Source organism: Denticeps clupeoides, chromosome 18 (assembly GCF_900700375.1).
Source record: "Denticeps clupeoides chromosome 18, fDenClu1.1, whole genome shotgun sequence".
Lineage (NCBI taxonomy): Eukaryota > Metazoa > Chordata > Actinopteri > Clupeiformes > Denticipitidae > Denticeps > Denticeps clupeoides.
The window spans coordinates 9,904,742-9,928,113 of NC_041724.1; the positions used below are offsets into that span (position 1 = coordinate 9,904,742).

The 23,372-nt window shown below is 43.3% G+C and overlaps 1 protein-coding gene across 8 annotated transcripts in view; it reads right to left on the reverse strand.

Moving 5' to 3' along the window:
• Window positions 1-23,372, reverse strand: part of tenm2a (teneurin transmembrane protein 2a) — a 352,857-nt gene that overhangs the window by 65,641 nt on the left and 263,844 nt on the right. For 7 of the 8 annotated variants that reach the window (XM_028959730.1, XM_028959734.1, XM_028959732.1 and 4 more), the window contains one exon: window positions 10,435-10,672. In XM_028959730.1, coding sequence (XP_028815563.1) covers window positions 10,435-10,672 — 238 coding nt within the window. Of the gene's footprint in view, window positions 1-10,434; window positions 10,673-20,116; window positions 20,470-23,372 lie in introns of those variants that run through there. The other variant, XM_028959733.1, reaches the window with a different exon arrangement.

The window sequence follows — 23,372 nt, forward strand, 5'->3', positions numbered from 1 at the left end:
CTGACGCCTAATACATTAGGATGCACCATTCTTTATACTAGATTGTGTGTACGTGTAATATTCTTTATACTGTAGTACTGTGGTATTTTTGTGAATGTGAATTCAAACCAAATATGTGCAATAAGTGGGATTCACAGTTAGGGCTGCACTGAAATCTTGCATTCTGCACATGCAATGCCCACTGGGCTGGGCCCAACAAGTCGTATTCTACCCAGACAATTTATTCTTTTTATAGTTTTCAGATGGCTAAGGACTCCTATGGCCAGAACAGTCCGTTATTAAATGTGTTTTCGGCCAACATTAACAGCCATATAATACTGCTTAAACAGCAAAGCTGTAAAAGTGAAGCTTATACTTTTTCATTAGACAGAAAATTGAAGTTTTAAAAAGCGATTGTTTCTCAGTTGCATGAAAGAAGACAGGTAAGAAAAGAAATGCAGTAATTCAGCTTTATTCCTGTCTGAAAATTTACTGCAACACCACTTATTCGAACATTGCAAAATAAAATAATTTTTTTTTATCTAATCTAAAAAAATATCTAATCTAAAAAAATATCTAAATATTCTACCCAGAATCTAAGTTTACCCAGAATCGTGCCACCCTTTTTACAATGTAGCTGAAACATGTAACTACAAACAACCAATACAGCATTTGCATGTGCAAGCGAGCATGTCCACATAGCCCATTAATTAAAAAGTTGCACCATCAGTGTTGAGGGGTGCAATATGTTCATGCACATCCCCAGGCCTCTCGAGGCCCTCTTATCACCCCCCCTTTCCCGCCCCCACTGAAATGTCACAGGTCATTAGCGCAGAGCGAGCACAGGCAGGGTACAGAGTCAATTCCCAATCTCATCATGTTTAAACCCTCTTCCATACGCTGGCACCTTAATCACTTTCAATACGTCGCGGCCCAATTTCAACATCGTCACTGATTTTCAAGGTACAGGTCGACAAAACCAATAGAGCGTAAAAGCACCGTACTTTATTCAGCATAAGAGTAGACTGCTTGTTATCTGCAAAGCTTTGAATTCAGCATCTTGCTGTGTTTTTTTCCCCTTTTTGCATTTTACATTCTTGGCGGAGTAATGACATTGATTTTTCTATTGTACTCCAGGTAAAAAAAAAACAAAAAAAAAAACACGCACACACTGTCCATTTATGAAATGCCAAAAACCACCTGTCAATTTGCAGCTCTTTACATGCTCATAACATGCTGCTCACAACACTCCATCAATTCAGCATCTGGAACCGCTACACCTTCTATTATGCTTATTCCATTCCACATTAGATTGTCACTCTTTATTTCCATGTCCCCTGCCTCACATTTTCTGCCCACTGGTTCATGTGACAGGACAACAGATCGAGTGCACTCTGTGCACACATTCATTTGCACACCTTTTCCAGCGGATTACTCAGTTTACAGCCGCCTGTCTCTCAATTGTAGGTGCGATAACATGAGACTAGTCAGCAAGCTGCATAAGCGGCAGATAAAAATCCTCTACAACCTAAATGTAGTCTAATGAGGCACTGACGGCTAACTGAACAAACTAACAATCTCACAGTCCTCTTATCCTGTCTGACTTGGACTGCTACCGATTCTGCTGCTATCGTCGATTCATTTATACCATTTGTTGAACATTTTACCTCGGTTCTGATATGTGACCAATTTTTATTTTTTCCATTTCGTAGTTCAGTGTCAAAGCTTGTCATGTAGAAGGAATTTTTCCAGAAGGAATATTTGTCATGTTTCAAACAACTGAAATCAAAGCACACGTTTATTGAAATTGTCTTAATAGTGATTTGCCCAGTCTGTATGAAAAAAATCCAACACACAATTGCCTGGCATTTGCTGTGCTACTCACTGGCAAACCAAAGCATGAAAGCGAAAGTGAAGTGATTGTCATTGTGACAAAGTGAAGTGATTGTCATTGTTTCTGTGGTGTAGTGGTTATCATTTTCGCCTACAGACCTTGTTGGGGCAGTGGTGGCCTGGCGGTTAAGGAAGCGGCCCCATAATCAGGAGGTTGCCGGTTCGAATCCCGATCCGCCAAGGTGCCACTGAGTTGTCAGTGAGCAAAGCACCATCCCCACACACTGCTCCCCGGGCGCCTGTCATGGCTCGCCAAGGGTGATGGGATAAATGCAGAAGACAAATTTCACTGTGTGCACTGTGTGCTGTGCTGCTGTGTGTCACATGTGACAATCACTTCACTTTCACTGCAGCACACAGTGCCACAACAAAATGTGTCCTCTGCTTTTAACCATCACCCTTGGTGAGCAGTCGGTGCTTTGCTCGGTGGCACCTTGGTGGATCGGGATTTGAACCGGCAACCTTCTGATTATGGGGCGCTTCCTTAACCACTAGGCCACCACTGCCTCATCCCCAGCCGCCAGACCAATATTCTCAATATATGAAAATGAAGAGACATGCTTATTAATTATTTTTTTTGCCTCCTTTTGGATCTCTGCTAATTAAAATGCAGTATTCGATTTGAAGTGCATGTTACCTCAATGTGCAGAATGGATCAGGTGGGGTCACATTCAGGTTTTCTTTGTTAATAAATCTGCAAAAATGTCAATATGGGGTGTTCTGTGTACATTAATGAAGAAAAAAATGACTTCAATGATTTTAGCAAATGGCTGCAATTTAACAAAGAGTGAAAAATCGAAGGGGGTCTGAATACTTTCCGTACCCACCATACATCTCCTTTACTTATTCATTTTTATGTCTGCTGTGCATGAGAGGGAATAACCCATATAGTACGGTTCTGTGTTGTGATTGGCTCACAAATTGGAAAATCTACCCCACACAAATACCTTGGCAACCGTGATAGGGGAAAAAATTAGGAAATTGAGGAAATTCAATAAGCATTAAGATGCGTTTTCAGTCTGTTTCCACTCGTTCGTCCCTGGCAAGAGCTATGTGGTGGACTCAAACAATTAGCGCGTTAACGGAGGGCTCACAGATAATTAACAGCGAGCAAAAGAGTCATCGCACATTCTCTCCTTCACTCTGTCACACATTTCCCTTTCTCCATCACGCTTTTCCCCTCCCTCTCTACTTCCCTTGCAGTGCCGGGGTCTTTTCATGAACAAACATCTGCTCAAAGACACTATTAAGACCTGCCAAGGTCAAGGACGGCTATTATGCTATTCATTTTTTACACTTTTATTCACAATGAACAGAGGAGGAAGCAACGTGCTGTGCTTTGTAAAGCACAGAACATCGGAAAGATGCCTCAGGAGGGGGGATATCTTGCGGTAGGGGATGTGGCAGGAGGAATAGGGAAAGCTTTCGTCTGATTGCCGTTAGTACCATGCTTGGAAGAGCGTGCATTCCAAATAGACAGAGGTCCAATCAGCATTAGCACCAATTTCACACCAATGTGACAACCACCACACATGGCTTATTTCTTGTGGAGCCTGTTGACAGTAATCATCTCTAAACTGCCCAAAGTTTTTTTTTTATGTCTATGAATGCAGCTTTTCATCTCTCTGTTTTTTCTTTTTCTCTCTTTGGATCAGTGAGGTTTTACATTTACATTTTTCTTTCACACAATTACCTTTTTTCCACTCAATTATCCACGCATCGAACCAAAAATGTTTCCTTTTTCTATCATGGTTTTATTGAGCATAAGACCCCTGTCTGAATGGTCAATGGGAGAAGGGCTTTTGGAGTCACCGTAGTTCAGGCGTCAATATTTCCTCTTGTTTTCATGCCGGGTGGCATCACAGCACGGTGCTCCGGAGAAAATACAGAAACTTTTGCCCCTGCCTGCATGTGAAAGTATTTTTCCTACTCGCCTGGCTTCTCGGGGAGCTCATTTCTCCGGGTGTATCCCTGCGTGTGTGTTGTGAGTGGATTACAGCTCGCACCAGCTGTTACGATGGTTTCAGCTTGTGATTTGAAATCAGGCTCTCGGGGGCGTGAGCAGACCCGTCTATATCTAGTCATTCACAGCCTCGCTCCCTCTTTCCTTCCCTCCTGCCATCTTTCACTCCCTCGCTCTGACAAGCACACGCTTAGGCAATCAATCATCCCACGGCTGCCAAGAGCTGGCCAGGAGACGGGTCAGCCCTGTCTACATACAATATCACTGGACTAGAAAATGCCAATATTTACATAAAGGACTGGACAAACACACACACACACACACACAGTTTTTGCAGTATTATGTTGAATTCTATCAACAGAGGGCAAAATATTTTTCACGACAAAATTGACCGATCATTCACTTTCAACACACCCAGCTTTTGGGATGAGTGGCTAAAGGCCTGTTGAAGACCACAAAGCCATTTCAGAATTAATACTTTTATCACACTGATTCTGATTAACAATCGAAAGCTACAAAAAATGTAGCTAATTTAAAGCTACAAAAAATGTAAAGATAATTAAAACCATTAGCTATAATCTGTGATAAGGTTTCCAGATTTCTTCAGTGTGATTTTGTCAGTAATGGCAGCGTGACCTTACAACAAACAGTGGCAAACGCATAGTCACTTCCTATTCCTTGTCATCATTGCACTTTCTGTCCCTGTCTTTTCCTTTTCTCCAGTTTACTTCACTCCTGTGACCCCTTTCATCCAGATCTGTTACATTTCATCTTAGTCACTCTCTGCAGATATTGACCGCTAAAGGACGACAATCAATCACAAGCCGCCAGCTTTAGGGATGGTGATGGTGGTGGTGGGTGACGAGTATTGGCTCCACTCTAAAGAGACCATAGGGAGCACTCTCTCCCAGCCTCTCACCATACAGCTCTAGACAATGCAGATTTTTTTTTTGGTTTTCTCACGACTCCTAAATTAAAAATTAAAAGTGTGTGTTGAGAACAGGATGTCTAGGTATAATATGACAAATGAGTCTTTTGTTAAGGCCACTAAAGAAAAACAAACGGGACAATTGTCTGCCTGTACATTTGAAAAAACAAGGTCAGTTGGGTTGAGCTGCAGAAGATGCAGAGGTCAGACTAAACAGCCAAGACAGCAGCAGAAGTCATGGTTTTTATTGTACCACACATTAAATACATCAAAGTACTGTTACATTCAAATGTGTTTAATTACTTAAGTTAATGAATAAATTGCACTGTATGTGGACAATTACAGTTGAATTGTGTCAATAGATACTCCCCCATTCATAACGCTGCAGTCAGTCACGTGAACAGTCCAGAGTCCATGTAATAAGGCAGAATGTTATTTATGGACATGAACAGAGAGGAGCTCTAGTTTTGTGAGGTATAGTAATCAAAATGCTAGGTCTGATCTATACTACAGTTCAAAACTTAGTGTCATTTAGAAATGTCTTTGATTTGGGTAGAAAACAATGATCCCCAAAAGATAGCATCAGATCAATCACATATCCTGTCCAATGGAATGCTGTGTTCATTAACCCAAGTCTGTCACTTTATTGATTATTAGAAAACCCCTTTGCAATGATCTTGGAGCAGTTGCACTCATTAAAGAAGCAATAAAACTAGACACTATACAACAGCCAATCAGAAAATGGCAACATTGTCACTGGGTAAAATGCAACTCAACCTCCAATTAAAAAGCATTCTGGAATTATTAGCATGTTCTGCTAATGAAGATTTTGTTGAACCCATCCATAGGCACTCTGAGCATCATTCCAAGCACAGAGTAAAGTAAATCATCTTTTGTTTTAATTTTTCAACATATTCAAAGCTTGTTTGACACAAGCAACATGACTGCTGTTAAAGAAAGTTTTATTGAATTGTCTGTGCCATAAATTAAATCAGTGGGGGTGGGGGGGTTTAGTTCAATGTCAATCTGTCTTCAGAACTTGCCAATCCTCTGTCTAATTACCTTGTACTTGGGGACTGGTCATTTTTTGATGTGTCAACAAGCTCAAGTTAATTTTTTTGTATTTCTTTCTAAGTATTATAAATTTGCAATTTGTTTATTTAAATAAAATAATTTGTAAGACAAAGCCTCTTGTGGGTAAATCTACACCAGCAGTGGAATTTACTGGGATGCAATGGGCACCATCTAAAATCTTGCCTAGGGCTCCAAATTTGTTAGGGCCTGCCCTGAAGAATATAATGATAACCTTGTTTTAATTTTAAAATTGGTTTGACTAAAAGAAAACTAGATGCTTGTACTATATTGACTGGATTAAATATAGAAAAAAAGACATTAAAATACAATTTTCATTGACTAAAATTAGACTAAAATGTCAACAGTTTTTGTTGACTAACACTAGACTAAAATAGTCATGGCGAATTCTGAATAAAATATGACTAAAATGAATTTTAGTCGACTGAAACTTGACTAGGCTAAAGACTGAGTATGGAGGTGACTAAAAAGACTAAAAAAGACTTTAATGACAGCTTAAAGCAATAATTTGAATAAGACTAAAATTAAAATAGGCCACCAAAAACAACTTATTCTTAACCTGTGGTGTATGCTTAACCTGTGAAGACCGAGATTCTGATCTTTTCGGGCAACAACTCCCCTCAGCAAAACCTCTCAATTCAAATTGGCTCACTACTGTTAACACCCACGGCGCCTGCAAAAAGCCTTGGAGTTTGGATTGACGACAAACTGAGTCTGAACCATCACGTTGCTGCGATCTCCAGATCCTGCAGGTTTACTCTCTACAACATTCGCAAGATTAGGCCTTTTCTCTCGCAACAGGCTACGCAGCTCCTCGTCCAGGCAATGGTCAACTCCAAACTCGACTATTATAACTCTCTCCTGGCTGGAGCCTCTGCAATCACAATAAAACCACTCCAGATGGTCCAAAATATGGCAGCCCGCCTCATCTTCAATCAGCCAAAATACACCCATGTTACACCTCTTCTCAACTCTCTCCACTGGCTCCTGGTAGCTGCTCGCATTGAGTTCAAATCCTTGATGCTTGCCTACAGGGCTGTAAATGGAACTGCACCCTCCTACATCAATACAATACTACCTAGCTACACTCCTGCACGCTCTCTCAGATCAGCAAATGAAATGAGACTGAAAATACCCTCTTCACGGGGTCTCCGATTCCAATCAACTCTATTCTCCGTTGTTGTCCCTGGCTGGAGGAAAAACTTGCCCTCCTCTATTTCTATAGAAATCGAACGAGAATTGCTGGTGTCTTCCTCCTGTAGAGTAAAGTAAAGTAAAGTAAAGTAAATTAAAGAATTTCACTGTAAATGACTGATACACAGCCTTGCTATGCAGCCAGACAGAGTGTAGTCTGCAGAGCTTGACAGCACAATTTGGATGCGGTCTCCACCCCATTTCACGACAGCAGAAAAAATCTGCATGAATACATCCTTGCAAAAACCACCCCTTGAATTTTATTTTGACTTCACTCTTCCACTCACTTGCTCAAATTTTATTCACACAAACTGGTCAGATCAGCCATACAGCAAAGACTCTGATATCATTACACCAGCGCAACAGGTCTGAGCGTCTGAAAGACATTGTGAAGTGAGGAAGACTTCTATCTTTGTCCTTCCTGATTCCTCTCGCTGAACTGACAGCTCAGCTCACGTTTACCCACAGGAGGGCAGCCCGGGCCGCGCCAGCCCCCTTCAAAACTCACTGACACATGGACGATGCAGGCATGGCTGACAGCTCCTCCCAGCAGTCCGGGGACGTTGCCACTCTTTGGACATGGGTGGTGGACAGTCTGGGCGGTCTGGATGTAGATCAGAAATTTTTGAAGGAAGCGCAGCAAACTGTGCACCGTGGCGGTACGTTCTACCCCCGGTCTCATGGACAAGAACCAGTGGAGCAGCGCCGCATCCAACAAAGTATGCAGACTGGTTCGTGCTCGGTCAACCCAATGAGTGGAAAACACGTCACTTTCTTCAGGTCTGTGTGTGTGTGTGTGTGTGTGTGTGGTAGAAGGTCCATCTGCATAGACAGAACCCCTATTAAAAAGCTAGCGAAGAGGTGCCGGTTGCTAGCAGGGGTGCAAAGAGGTGGGCCAGAGTTTTGGGGCCGTTTTTGGCCGCACGGAGCTGGAAAGTCGTGCTTTGGCCTGTGCCGCGCTCTCCGAGCAGATGGCCTGACAGATTCTCAGCTGTGGGTTCCTTATGATGTCTTGAGCAGGGAGGGAAAGGTAGAACTCACCTCACTCCGCGGGAGATGGAGGCTACGTCGCTGCTGCTAAATTTATGCTTTTTTTTTTTTTTTTGACCAAAAATGAAAAACGCCCTCCCAATCAGAAACATTCTGCAACTTAGAGAACAAACCCTGGCTCATTATGTTTCTGTTTCATGCTTTTACAAATTACTAACAAATTAGAGCAACACAGAATGAATGAAGGGTTAATGAAGTTCTTATTGTAACTAGGGCTGGCAAAATTAACGTATTAATTGCTGTGATTAATGCATAAATATTTACGGCATTAAAATAAATTAGCGCAATTAACACGGCTGGGTTTTGTTTACATCCTGTGTGGGTCCAACCTATGAAACCAGAGATTAGGGGTTTAAGGCGGATTCAGATGTGGAATTCTTTTCAAGCACAGGGGCGATGAGCTTGCGGTAAAATAATCTAAAAAATTATTTAAACTGCAATGCGACGTGTAGTTCAAAGTGTTTTTGGGTTGTAAGAAATAATTATTATTAATTGCAAACAGTGTGATTAATTTGTTGTAACTGCACTCATAATTCACTCGTTTTTCATTCGCAGAAAAATGCCAATGTTTTTTTTTTAAATGCGACACTGTTCTTGATCACGTTCTGTTAAACATTCTCTCATTATCATTCCTTTCAAATCCTTTCAACCCCCTAAATGTTTTCAGAGATGATGAACGGCCACAGCCATTTCACAGAACGGTTCATGGCGACACAAACCATCCAGAAAGTCATTTTGCAAGAAATGCGTCACCCGTGCTAAACAGTGAGTGACACAGTCACTCGATGTCCCCGAACCCGTCCTACTGTACTGTCACGCGGCAGACAGAGCTGCCCCGTCCGCTCATCCTCTCGTCCCGTTTAAGGGCGGCGCGGCCGCACCGGGGCCCGCCGGGCCCCGAGTCGCAGCTGATTCATGTCAGCCGGGCCGCGCGGATCTCCTGACACCCACTGTACCTCCTCACCGCGGCTGTAATTAAAGCCAACCAGGCACCTGCCATTCCCACAGACCTGGGGCCTGTCCTGGTGAATTAAACATGCACCCGTCTGCCTCATGAATACTGCATGCCGAGTGCTCAGGCTCAGATCTGGCAACAGGAGGGGTGACCCTTTTGCCCAGCGGGGGAAGCATAACAAAAGGGACGGGCGGCGAGAGCGAGAGAGAGAGAAAAACTGAGGGTGAGGACTCTTTGTGCGCTCAGGAGGAAGTGCATTGTGTTTGCATGCGTACGTGAATGCAAGCATGGAACGTGCTGTTGATCCACCGTGGTGAGTAAGTACGTGGACGATACGACGCAAACGGAGAAAAAAAATAAAAAAATCATTCTGTGTGGCTAGGAAACAGCCGGGTCTCTCTGTGAAACATATGTCTGTACATTCTGTCTGTATAATTTAAATGTGCTGCAGTGCTGCTTTTTGTGACAGATGGATTTTAACCAAAGAAATACACCCTCTGGGCAAGAACCTGACATTTGCTTCAGAGGCAACAAACTTGACACATTCTAGTTGCCAGCCAAATTTCAACGTGCTCTGCAGCCAAAATTCAGAGAACACCGTATACCATGGTGGAAGGAAGCAGGAAGAGCAAGAATTCTGGGAAAGGTTGTGTGTCTCACGCAAAAAAAAAAAAAAAAAAGGAAAACATGCAATTAACTTCTTTAACCTCTATTTTTTATTTGTGAAGTTGTGCGTGAACTTCAGATTTCACTAAGCTAAGAAATGAAAATAGATTCACAGCACATTTTAAAGCTGTGCTTTCATAAATAGGCGCTTTTCTCTGAAAATTAGATTCAGAACTATCTGTAAATATCCTGGCGGAACAGCACCGGTTCCACCATTTCCTGTCACCACAGCAAGTAACTGGGACCCTGAGAGTGCTTAGCATGAAAAAGTTCATATGTGTGGTCATATTAGATGTATTATGGTCCTAGAGGTGGTGCAAAGTACTCCCAGGCTGTGAAATTTTAGATGATATGTTGAATTATGAAAAAGTGCTGCACCCTAAAGATTGCTGAATTATAAAATCCTGTATTATGGCAAGTCCTCATTCATCTTCTGTGATGATGGTCAGGTTGTTTAATTGTATTAAATCACATCTGCACCTTATCGAGACGAAAGCCACAACAGAGCACCTTTTGCTAACCAACCAAGTACCCCACTCACTTGTGATATTACAAAAAAACCTAGTAGCACACCGGAAACGTATTGGTAGATGTTTGAAACGCAACCTCTGTGTGCGGCGATAGACTCTAGCACATAGATCGGGCTCTGAGCACGTCTGTTTGAGGATACGTGTGTGGGTGTGTGTGATCTTTATGTGGGTGCTGACGGCTCACCGCGTCTCCAGGGGCACGTTGCTGTTGAGGACCCAGCTGTCCTGTAGCTGGACAGACTCCGGTGTGGTGGGTCCATCTCCCGGCGCGGTGGGGGGGTTGTGGATGTGATTGCGGCGGATGCTGAGGGTGTTGCGGTTGAGGGAGTTGGCGGAGGACTGGTGGTGCGATAGTGTGTGGTGGTTGTGGGGCGGCGGCAGTGGCGGCTGCAGCGTTGACTGGCTGTGGTGGTTTGGGGCACCTGTTGCACAAACACACACAAAAACACAGTTTACCATCAGGCACCATTTAATTAGGTGCGATTAGGTACAATGACCCTGCAGGACCATTCATCACTGGTAGTTGATCACCACTGGTTACCTTCCTGCTTGATATTTTGGGATATAGAAAATATCTAAAGATCTGATCCACCAACATCCTAATATGACAACATTACTGCTATGTTGAGAACAGTCCTAAACCTGATTCAAAGGTTATTTATAAGACAAACGTACCTAATGGAATGGAATTTAAGGAAAAATGTTTAAAATTTTAAGTTTATCCTTGTTTTATTTTTTAAAGGTTGCACAAGAACATCAGAGGGCCACATTACTGAAGCAGAAAGCAGAGTGGCATGTGGGCTGCTTTAAAAATGGCTGCTGGGCACCGGCTTCCGCGTGACCCGCCAAACGACGCTAATGGTCATGATTGCCTGGTCAGGTTTTAATCTTGGCAAAGGCCGGCACATGAGTCAGCGCGCGGGCCGCTGCTTGACAGCGTTGCCATGTCGACCGAGACTCTCTGCTCCAACGCGCGCCATTGTCTTCCCAGCCCCACTCGCAACTTCAATTGTCCGGGTAATCTCGCATCAGAGGGTTACATGTCAGACTTATTTCCAGGTAACAGAGGAAGAAGCACAAGACAACAAAAAAACAAAGAACGTAAAAAAAGAAATAATTACAAGATAGACAGGATGTTTGGGGGGGGGCGAGTACAGAACATTGCGTTCCTCTTGAAAATGATGGACACTTCCTGTGAACACAACACAATGCAATAAAGATGAGGCTCAGCGCTTGTGTCTCTGGGCTTGAGAGACTTTTCACCTGAGCAGCATTCCCCTCTCCTCCCCTCTACCTGACATTCGCTCATTTCTTTACTTTCTTTACTCGACTCGCTTCGCTCTCTCCGTCTGTCTCTCTGTTTGCTGATCCGTGATGGAAGCCGTACGGGCGGATACGTTGGCTGCCGCAGCCAAAGAGACGGAAAACGGGCCGATGATGGAAAATGATACAGAGGAGAGGATTGCGAACGTCAGAAATGACTATCTGCACTTCTCATAAAGTCTTTTTTCGCAGAGACAGATGAGCTCCAACCACAAAGGTGCCGCGGGAAAACATCCAGCTTGCCTCCCAAGTCTATTTCCCTTTATTTTATTTATTTCATTTCACCTTTTGCTTTATCACAGCCACACAATTAGGTCATTAAATATTTTTCCCACAAAATAATTAGCATAAATGAAAGACTTGCCATTGGCAATGACTTACATTTTTTATTTTATTTTTTTTATCTGAAACCTAATAGACATTTGGAATCAATTTTTATTTGTTAGCAATTACAGAGGTACGTGCGTGCCCGATGTACTAATTTCATCTCAAATCCCAGTAGAAAGGTCTTCACTCTCATCTCAGCTATGAGATAAGATAACGACTGAGACTGTGAGACGTCACCGCGAGGAGAGAGAAACGGGGATTAAACTCACACAGAGGAAAACTGTCACACAGCCACCCAGCCAGCAGCAGCGACCCGACAAAACATAATGCAGAGAAAATATGATGAAGGAAAATATGATCAAGCGAGGGGTCAGATGGTGGAAGTAAGGTTCATTTTTAGGTTCGAAGAAATTCATGAGGAAAAGTGCAACGTCGAAAATGGAACCAAAAACGTTCTCCTAATGACTGGTGGGAGAGTTTATGATACCAACACACCCAGATGACCCTGGCTGGGTTCATTATCTGGTACAAAAATACTAAGGGCCTGATTTTTGAGCCGCTATAAATGACAAAGTGCATACAGAGTGCTCGCTTTCGTCAAATAATAGATTCAAAACAGATACAAGGACTTGCTAGTTATCTCTATGTAAGAGAGGAGGAACTAACTACCCACTCATCATTATTTTGGTGTTTACATATACATGACATCTAAAGATGAACTTATTTTTAAGAACAAAGTTTGAATTGGGAGGAGCTCATCCTGTCGATACATCACAATACATCACACCTTTCCTGTTTCCCTCCTCATTTTTTTGGTTACATTCATAACAAGCAAGACAGTGAAATTTCACAGCATTGTGATTTATTTTTTCTTCACACAGATTAAACGTAAGTACATAGACTCATATCGCATCCATCTGCTTTCTTTCAAAAAGTGAGACAAAAATAGATGTTAAACCAGCAGGCGGATTCGGAGACGTGTTTTATGAACACCCAGGCAACCGTAATCCAACAGGTTGCAAACGGAATCATTACTATCATTGCTGTGCCCTATTAAAATGAATTAAAATCACAAACAATTATGAAGACTTTTACGGTCTCTCTGATGCCTGGAAAATTAAGAGAATTAAGCCCCGCCTCCTCTACTTTCTGATTGGTCATGTTAGAATTAAAAAAGATATTTTGGTGATAAAACGGCACGTTTCGACCTGAAGAAGGAAACATGCATATGTTTTGATACAGACTCCCATTATATTTGACACCACTCACGTCCCTACCGCACGTAATCTGTTACACAAGTGACAGGGACGACTCCCTGGACCCATTCATAAGTCCATTCGTGGGTTGCCCTGTCCCCTGAGACTCCTGTAGGTCTCGTGCTCGAAAACTACAGAAGCACTTTACATGCAGCATCAGCTCTCAAACACAAAGTTTTTAGTTTTTTTTTTACTCTGGTCTCTGGGGGAGAGGGGCACCGTAAAAAAAAAAAATTTGAAAAGCTCTAATGGCGAGAGCCGGAGAGACGACCTGATTCCACCGGCAGCCGCCTGCTGAGCAATTGGGCCAACACACTGATGCTGGGAAAGCTAAGGAGACGTGACAGGACTCAACCCCGGGTTGGCAGCCTCAAAGGTAAAAAACAGCAACTTCAACACTCAATCTCACTCACACACACACACACACACACACACACACAGATATGTGTTTTTTTTTCTAAAAAGACTAAAATCAAGCTTTTACTAGATAATATTATAAACACACACACACACACACAAGCAACAATGTGTGTCTGATCAGCCTTTTCATAAAAAAATGATAAAACGCACACAAACACAACACACACACACACTTCTCTGCACGCATCATCAGTTTTTCCTGAGGGAGCCTTGGGGTGTGAAATGGCCGCACGGCAGCTCAATGTGTGTGTGTATGTGTGTGTGTGTGTGTGTGTGTGTGTGTGGGGGGCACTCTCACACACAAACACAAACTAAAGATCTGACTTGGTCTTGACAAACCTCCGTTAAACACTCCCAGTGTGCTACAGCACAGTTCTTCTCTTGGACAGGAGGATTTATGATTTTTTTTTTGTGCTCCTTCATGCAACAGCATGGTGCATGTCTTTTTACAAAAAAATCATGTTTTAAATCATGAAACAAACAGCCGAAGAGTGAAAATAACATAAAAAAATGCGTCTTGGAGCCGTTCGGCTCTCTGCTTCAGGCTGCCGGTTCTCCTGTGTGTTTGTATTCCCAGAAGGAAAGGAGATCAGAGATGAGATTCCACAGGCCTGTTTTTAGATCTTCTCATTCCTAAAGCATCTATAGCATCCATAAGAAATGTTGCTCCAACAATGGGCTAACGTGTTACATAATTTCAGAAGAAACAAGTGATAGAACATGTCCTAATGTGTTCTGATTGGCTAAATCAGCCATCTTTAATAGCAGACCGTAACAAGCTCATGAAGCAGCAACTGGTTCTTCATGTGCAATTAAACTGCAATTTTTCCTTCATTTCCTGAAGTAGAGCCCAATTTTCACAGTGCTATTAAATCATAATACATTTACACAAATAAACAAGTTACAACTGTAATTATGCTTTAGTGAAAAATGATAAAAATGGGAGGAGCATGTATTGATGATTGACAGCTTCTGCAGACCCTGCTCCTGTCAATGCCTCACATGAGCACAGTACAGCTGGCAAGCATCTGAATCCAGGAGAGGAGCAGGGCCTGGGAGAATCTGAGATTTTAATTTACCGGAAGTAAACAGAACATTAGTAGAACATTTCACATAAAGCACATAAATAAATAAACTGAGCTCTACAGTGAACGACGGCCACCGGAGGAAAGCGTGGATGAATTGAGGCATCAGTCTAGAAAGGCCCTGAGGTGCAGGACCGCGAGTGGTCGAAAGTGAAATCGTCCGCGACTTGGAGCTGGAACTTGCACGCCCTGGCGACGCAAATGAAAACAAATTGTCAAAAGCGGGCAGCAACAGACAATAGGAGTAAAAGCATAAATGTCAATTTGGTAAGATAAACGATACATTTGAAATTTAATGGCAAGGAGCCCCCAGTGGACAGCGGCGGAAGTAAAATGATGTCGGTGCCAGTCACTCTGCTTAAAAAGAACCAGGATAAACGAAGGAGTGTAATTATAAAACAGCCACCGAGGCTCTCCATCAGCCCCAGCTTGGTGATAATAATGTGTTTCTGGAGCCAGGATGGAGTGCGAGCCGCTTGGCTGCAGGGTATCTGCAGGCACCAACAAAGAACACGCTGCCCACGTGACCAATAAAGTAAGAGCTGCTCCGATCCTTAAAATCAACCACTAAACAATATTTATCATGGTTTCGAACTATTTATTGTCAGGACAGCTCAGAGCCGGGGTCCTATCCCATCAACCCCTGCAGTGAAAGGCATGCAAACCCGTGAACTGGGCACCAGTCAGTTTTCAAGGTTTTATTGGCAGATTAATTTAGATTAATCCCCAAATGATCCACAAACATACAACAAACATCTCTGCAGTACAAAGGAAACCTGGGATACCTCAGGTCAGACTGGTAAAAAAAAAAAAATAAAAAAAAAAAAATAATAATAATAATAATAATAATAATATATATATATATATATATATATATATATATATGTGTATGTATTTATGTATGTATGTATGTATGTATGTATGTATAATAACAGAAAACACATATAGTCAAGCTGAACGGGCAGTGGTTAAATTTTTACATCCAATCTGCACATGTTGAGTGCATTTAACTGACTTAATTTGAATGTACTTGTAATAAAGGCATTTATGTTGCAATTAATGTAAATTCTAAATTTTTCATTATCTGCCCCACTGCTATATTGTCATGCTGTTAGAATTGTTTTAGACCTTTGTATATAGATGTTAGAATTGTTATAGACCTTGTATATAGATGTTTTTATGCTACTCTTAGCAGTGCACTAATGTTCTACTATTCTGGAATTTCTGGAAATATGTCACAAGGTGGTGGTCGCCCAGTGGGTTAGACACAGGTTCAAACCCCACTTACTACCATTGTGTCCCTGAGCAAGACACTTTACTCCAGGGGGGCTTTCCCTGTCACTGGATAAGGGCGTCTGTTAAAATGGCATAAAAAAAGAACAGTTCACCCTTGCATGCATGCAGCCTAGCGCAAAAGCCCTAATCCACTTTCAGACCTGCAAATATGACACTGGGGCGCCGGGCCAGCGTGGGTTTCGGTGCACTTTACACGCGCACCTGACTGTGAACGGGTCTGCACGGCCCGCTGGCTCCATCGAGCACCTCTGAGCGGGGAACTGGCGGCCGCGCTAACGCCACGGCTGGGCTTTGCATATGCAGCGGCGGGGCGTGAAGCCGGGACGCCGACACGCCGCATTAATCTCCCTGTGGCGCTCCGGAGGCCTTCTGGCAGCGGGAACAAAAGGGGGCTGGCCATTTGTTTTTCCCTTTTACCGGCCACTGGCCGAGTAAACAGTTTATTGATATTGTCTGCGGTCGAGCGCCGCTGTAGCCCAGCGGCCCGGCCGGACGAACCTGCCCACTCAGCAGCTGGGCCTGGAGACCTACGCACTCTATCTGTCAGAGACACATGGTAACGTCCCCCCACGGTGAAGAGAGGACGTTATAACCTGGCAGAGAGGACTGACTCAGCAGGTCACATGACACACACACACACACGTCCATCTGCACCCCTCTTACTCCGCGTCTCGCAGCTGCAGCTCCAGCCTCAGACCCCTTCAGCTTTATTTTATTTTCCTGCGGATACAATTAAAACCCAGGCTTGCGCTAATGGAGCTAAAAGCAGAGGAGAGGCGGTTGCTGGGGGCAGATGGGAAATATTCCACGCGCAGCGTCGGCTACTCAAGGCCGCTAATGAGTCATAATGACCCTGTCTGAGGCAATAAACAAGCTTCCCGACGTGCACTCTGGTACACTCACCTGAGCGAGCACGCACACACACACACACACACACGAGCAAGCATGCAAACTAAATAACAGAACAAATGCACGCGCACATGCCAACGAGCGCAGCCACTCGTGCTCAATTGCACACTCATGCAGAAGCAAACGCGCCAAAATACACTTCATTACGAGCTCAATTAGTGAGCGAGCAGCATCAACATTAGTATTAACAGTAAAAACCAGCAGACCAAAACCCGCCTGAATCACAAAACAAAACAGGAAAAAAAAAAAAAACTGGAGCGATTCCCACAGCAGGAGGATGCGACTTAGGGAGCTGCTATAAATAGCCGGCATTCTCCATCCATAATAAATGGCAGAAGAGCGAGGATGCTGCTGAGCACCACCCTCACCTGCTCCATCACAGCCATTCCTGGAGCTCGGCTTTCCATGAACCGCTTTCCACGGCGGCTCACCTCATGTCACCGTATTTAAAAACACTTCATCTTTATCACCCCAAACAAATAAATAAAAGACAAAAAAACTGCAATTGTCTTAAAGAAGAGCTGTTAAATGAGATATATAATAGCTGAAACTAATATTCTATCTGTTACATTCGTTAATTTTAATTGGTTTTAATTAGTTCAGTTACTTTAAACAACTAACAATTATCCAAAAGTTTCCTTAAGAAGGACACAAACTCGGATTGTATCAACATCTGTATGACTGCATTGTAATTTCTAATTATCACACAAACACGCACAAGCATACACTGAAGCACACATAAACATATGAGTACTTTATAATCACACATGCACATATAGACACATGCAAACACACACACACACACACACACACACACACACAGAGAGCTATTGTTGCTGACTTCCCCTCTGTAATGGAGGCGTCTCTGTCTCAGTAGGCTGGATTATCGAGCAGAGAGCTCATTTCCTCCACTGCTATCACACAACGACATCACCACAACACTTTTAATTGGACCCAGACACACACAAGTGCGTGCACATACACACACACACACACACACACACACACTCACATACATTTTCCAAGGTAAAACGTAATTTTCTGACACAAACCAATAGAACTGTAATTACTATAATTAAAAAAGAAATAAGCATTTGAGAAAGCTTTTGAAATGTTTTGAATATGTTCTGTACTAAAGAAAGAAAAAGACAAAAAACAATTGCAAACTGTGACTTTAAAGGTCCCCTATCAAGAAAATTTCACTTTGTGAGATTATTTAACATTAATACGAGAGAGCGGAAGCTCAGAAGAATCTGGAATTTGTCCCCTTACGTCATCATAAGGGGAAAGGTTCTCATGGAATTTCCCTCCCTTCCCCTAAAAGATAATCTGCACTGACCATCATGGCTTCCAAACATGCAAAGCATTGAAGTTGCTCGATGATTGGAGCACAAATGTATTTTAGTTTAATTATATATACACACACACACACTTGTAATAACAAAAGAATAGTATTATAGACATTATTACATTATGTATACTAATTAAAAAAAAAGCTAAACTATAACAGCCTTTTAGATGTATGAAAACCAACAGGGCATTTCGGGTGAAATTATTAAAACGATTACATAAAAGAACCTACATGGATATATAAAACGAGGACTTCTGAGGACCCAAATATATAATAAATCAATTAGAGTTTATCGGAGATTCAAAACCCGTACACACATCCTTAAGTCCTCTGGTCCTACCTGATCTCAGTGAATAAATGTGTTTTTAATGAGGCAGGAATTGTTTGCAGAACTTTCCTGCCAATTATCTTCATAATTCAGAACGCATTCATGCCAAGAAATTTCACAATATTCTGCATCCTAAAGGACAGCCCTAGCAATCCAACGCTGGCTGCGGTGCATCCACTTTACATTCATTTGGGCATCGCAGAACTCCAGGATTTCTGTATTCAAATCATTAGAGCTCAGCCCTCCATGCTCTGCGAGACGCTGCAATTTTCACATCCCCACTCCACTTTTAATCCATTTCCACCCATCAGCCGCCGTGGTGTCAGTGTTTAGGTGAAATTATTTACAGAGCAGTTAGTCTGGAAATGATTGATGTTGCTCCGCCAAACAGTAAACCAATTAGAGTCATGATGTAATGTCATTTTAAAAGGGGCATAATCGTGTTGCTCTTGAACTTGGGCCCCTGATTGGGCATAATAAAGATTTATAGCAGATCAAAGGAGAAGCAAATGCCATTAACAATAGATTATATTCCACCAAAAATCACATTAACAGCTCCCCCCCCCCCCCCCGGTCCATCCTGCTAAATATATCTCCCAGTTGCAGATTCGGATCCACAGCGCAAGTATGAAGGGTCTTGGCTGGACCGACCCTAATTACTGCAGAGGAGCTGCCTGACTCCATCCTCACTGAAATCAACAGATTTTACAAACTTCATCCGAGCTGCTTCTTCACTCGAATTGTCACCCAGAACATGCAGCCAGGCATAATTACAACTATTATATCAAAGGAATTCTGGCCAGAATGAAAACGACTGCTTTCGATTCAATCGTAAAAAGGAACTACAGTGTTATTATGACAATCCTGGCAAAATAACCTGAAATATTAATTTTGTAATAAATCATTGTTAATATGAGTGGTGAAAGAGACCAGGCGGCCATGAAACAGAAGCAAAATGTGAATTTATGAACCATCAAGCCCATAAGCCTGGCTCCAGGGCAGCTGCACTGGTACCACCAGCACAGAATGAGGCCTAAAATACTTATGTGGTGAGGTTGGTGAGACAGGCGTAGCGCAGAATAGAAGAAATATCAAAATGATGGCCAAACACGCCCTGGGGCGTTGTGAAGATGTTTTTCTTTCCCTTTAAAAGCCTGTCTCGAAATATTACAGGACTCTGGAGGAAACACTAACTGTGCTCAGTACACAAATACAGGGAACACAGAGCAGGAATGTTCCGACACTGCTGCACTCTTCATTGATGCTTCCCACACACAGACTCTTGCGCCACCATCTCTATAATAAGTTGAACGATCAGTATCTTCCTGATCTTTTTGGCCATTTTTGGCGCTGCAAATGAGAATAAGAGTGTGCTAGGATTGGTAAACTGTGACTCATTGGTTACATTTGCAGAAAATTTGCAGCGATTGGACTCGTTTGTGACGTTAATATTTGTGAAATCCTGCTGGTTCCCATCATCCCAGGTCACATTCAACCACATCAAGACAGAAGAACGTAGCCGCCTGTCAGGTGAACCGAATGGTGTGAGCCAGTGAGAGACAGGGGTTTACCGGTGGGGGGCTGGGCCCGGAGCAGGTACGAGTTGTGGGAGATCTCGTCGCCCGGGTGGGGCTCCAGGATGGTGCGGGCGGAGCTGCTGTCCAGCAGGGGCACCTGGCACTCGCGGATGGTCGGGGGCATGGGGTGCATGGGGGCGGTGGGGGGAGAGGGGGCGGGGGGCAGGAGGCTGGAGGACGCGGAGGTGGGGGGGGGGGGGCGACCTGGAGAAATGGACAGACAGAAGGAGGAGAGGCGCACATGTTACAAACAGGTGACCATGGAGACACACAGGTAAATACATACATAATATTTAAACACACACACACACACACACACACACAGTCAGTTATAAGCCCCCCCTTTATTCCACTGCATCGCTCCTTCTATACAAGCAGCACGCATCCTTACATGAGACTCTCTGGACACTGTTTAAGGATGCAGGGTGGACGTGAATACTAACGTGGCCATCAGGACATTTAGGGACCTTACATATGCAAAGTAGATGCTCATTACAGCACCGAGACTGAATGCAGCTTTTTTGTTGCTTTTGAAAACAGAGAGGTGCGAGATCATACGAAGCGGGCATGTAAATAACAAGCAATCAGCCCCAAGGACGCGGAATACTCCACACTTCTCAACCTCGTACGAGACAACAGCAGAGCGGCGGGAAGCTACTAGCAGTCCGCGGTAGTCTTCGCTGTTTTCTGCCGCGAAGGGCGGAGCGCTGGCAGTAACAGGCTCATCAGGACAGGGGTTTGTTGCTAAGGAGCGGTGTGCGAGCAGCCGAGATAACAGGAGGTTTATCCTGCACGTGTGACGAAACCAGAGAGAGAGAGAGAGAGAGAGAGGTGGAGAGAGCTAGACTCTCAGATGTTTCAAAGCGAGAAGAAGAAAGCAAGAAGGGAGAGAGGCTTTCTAAGCTGGGTGAATATCCAGGCATGAACAGTTGTGCCCTTTGGCTCCTCCATGTGTGGAGGAATGGAGATGGCGGAAGGGAAGAAAGGAGATGAGTGGAAAGAAAAGGATGAAAGCAGAAGAGCAGAGGAGCCAACACATAAAAAAGCAACAACGTAGATTAACGTTCAATGCGCAGCAAGAAAGGCAGAAAGGGAAGTGAGAGGAAGTGGACGCCGTTTTGCCAGGTTGGTTTTAAAAATGGACCACGGCCACGTACTTACCGGTCCGGGCGATCTGTAAATTGATCCGAACAATCCCATTTGATCAGTCAGCGGAGGCTATTTACAACAGGCCGCTGACTCGGTAATGAGGGTTTCGGTTACGCTGGGCCAAAGGAACATGGAGGTTATTAAATTTTTAAATCCCTTTAATTACAAAAAAAGAAAAATTGCGTCGGATGGCCAAAAGCAATTATAGCAAAGTTAACCTCCTTTGCAATTAGGCCCAAGGGCATTTTTTAACTATTGTAATTTATTTTTTTCTCTACGTTTTTATAAAGGTCAGTGTAAATTGCTTCATGTTATTAGAACAAAGGCTCGGTGGCGGCGGTGGTGGTGGGGGGGCAGGGGGGGGGGGGGGGTTTCTCTAGATGATTCCATCTCCCCTTCAAGTGACAGACCATCACAAGAGCACAGGGCACGGTGACGGGAGGCGGACTTGGATGGATCTGTGGATCTGCCACGAACGTGTGGCCGAGGGGAAGCATTTGACAAACACTGTCATGTGACCGAACAATTTAGTGGTCATGATTGGACAATAACGTCTGGGACGACCTTTGCCGGGTAACGTGAACTGTCTTTGACGGCTCGTGCTCAATCTGTCATGTGCTGTGTGATTCGCTTATCATTCACCCTTCCTTTGGTGAGAAGGTCACTTTTTTTAGGCTCCATTACAACATGAACAAAAAATGTGCCAAAATAAATTAATAATAATAATAATAAAAAATAGGTCTGAACACAATTCTGCCTCGCAATCCCCCCCAGCTGCATACATGTCAGATCTTAATAGAGATTTAACAGGACTAAAATACTATCATATTCACTGGTGAATTAAAAACAAATTTGGCGGAAAGAAAACCAGCGTGAAGACCTATTTTCATCCGGCCTGACGGGATTTGGCTGGTCATGTGGGACACACGCTCCTAAAAATCCACTTAGTCCAAAATTCCTATTCCCCTTTTCCCTAATCACAGACACAGGACGGAAAGTCAAATAAATGAGTTAGTGGCAAAGCCAACGGGAGCTGGAGAGGTTGTGGGGAAGATGGAGAAAGAGAGAGAGAGAGCGGGGGAAAACATTTTAATCAAAAACGAACACAAGTGAACTAATATTAGTCTTTAATTTCTCACCAGTTCATTTCCGATTTAATAGAATTTAATATTAGTTGGCCGTAATTGAAGTGGATATTATCTCGCCAGTTGGTGTATTGAATTGTGCTCTCGCTTTACCTGAAACCTGCAGGGAACATCTGGCCACATCTGCAGCCCCCGTATCGCTACACCGGCATGCAATTCTCTCTCATTTTATGAGGTATTTGGTGAGCATTTGGATTGGAATAATCCACTTTATCCGGTGATTAGGTATTCCTGTCCCGATGATGATGAGGCCGCCCATCTGCAACACACTCGTGCCACGGGATCTCTGAGAATGAATCATATGATATGACCTTCAGTCACTAGATCTCAAGCCGTCTCAAAACCTACAGAAGATGTCATAAGCGGTTTCCAACCAACCCATCCTTGTTTTGCACTTTAAATTTACTTCCACATTATTCATCAGAGTCAGCAAAGTGATTTGTCTCCGTCATAATTTTCAAGCCTGATAAACTAAGCCCACAAGAAGATGAAACCGGGAAGAGCTTGCGGAACTATGGGATTCCACTGAGTCTGCATGATTTTTCCCAGTCTATTCATCATGCACTTTAGTATGCTTTATTATTTTCCAAGCCCCCGACCATGGAAAATTGTCTTACATGAACCCAACATCTTACACCAGCAACACAATAGAAACTAAGGGAACATTTTTGAGAAGAATCTCTCCACAGGAGAATTTGACAACACCTAACTGAGACCCTTTATGTAGTTAAAATATTCCAAGGACACCCTAGCAGCTAAACCTGCCCAAATGCAGATTCAACAAATGAAGGGGAAAAAATAAACTTAGTTTGAGAAAAGCCCATCTGAAAGGCAACATCACATCGAGGTGCTCTGTGATTTATCTTTCCCAAAGTGCATGAACCAAATCAAATGGAGTTTAATGGAACGCCTTCACTGCCTCTACCACAGCGATCTTGCCGCACCCAGTTCCATTT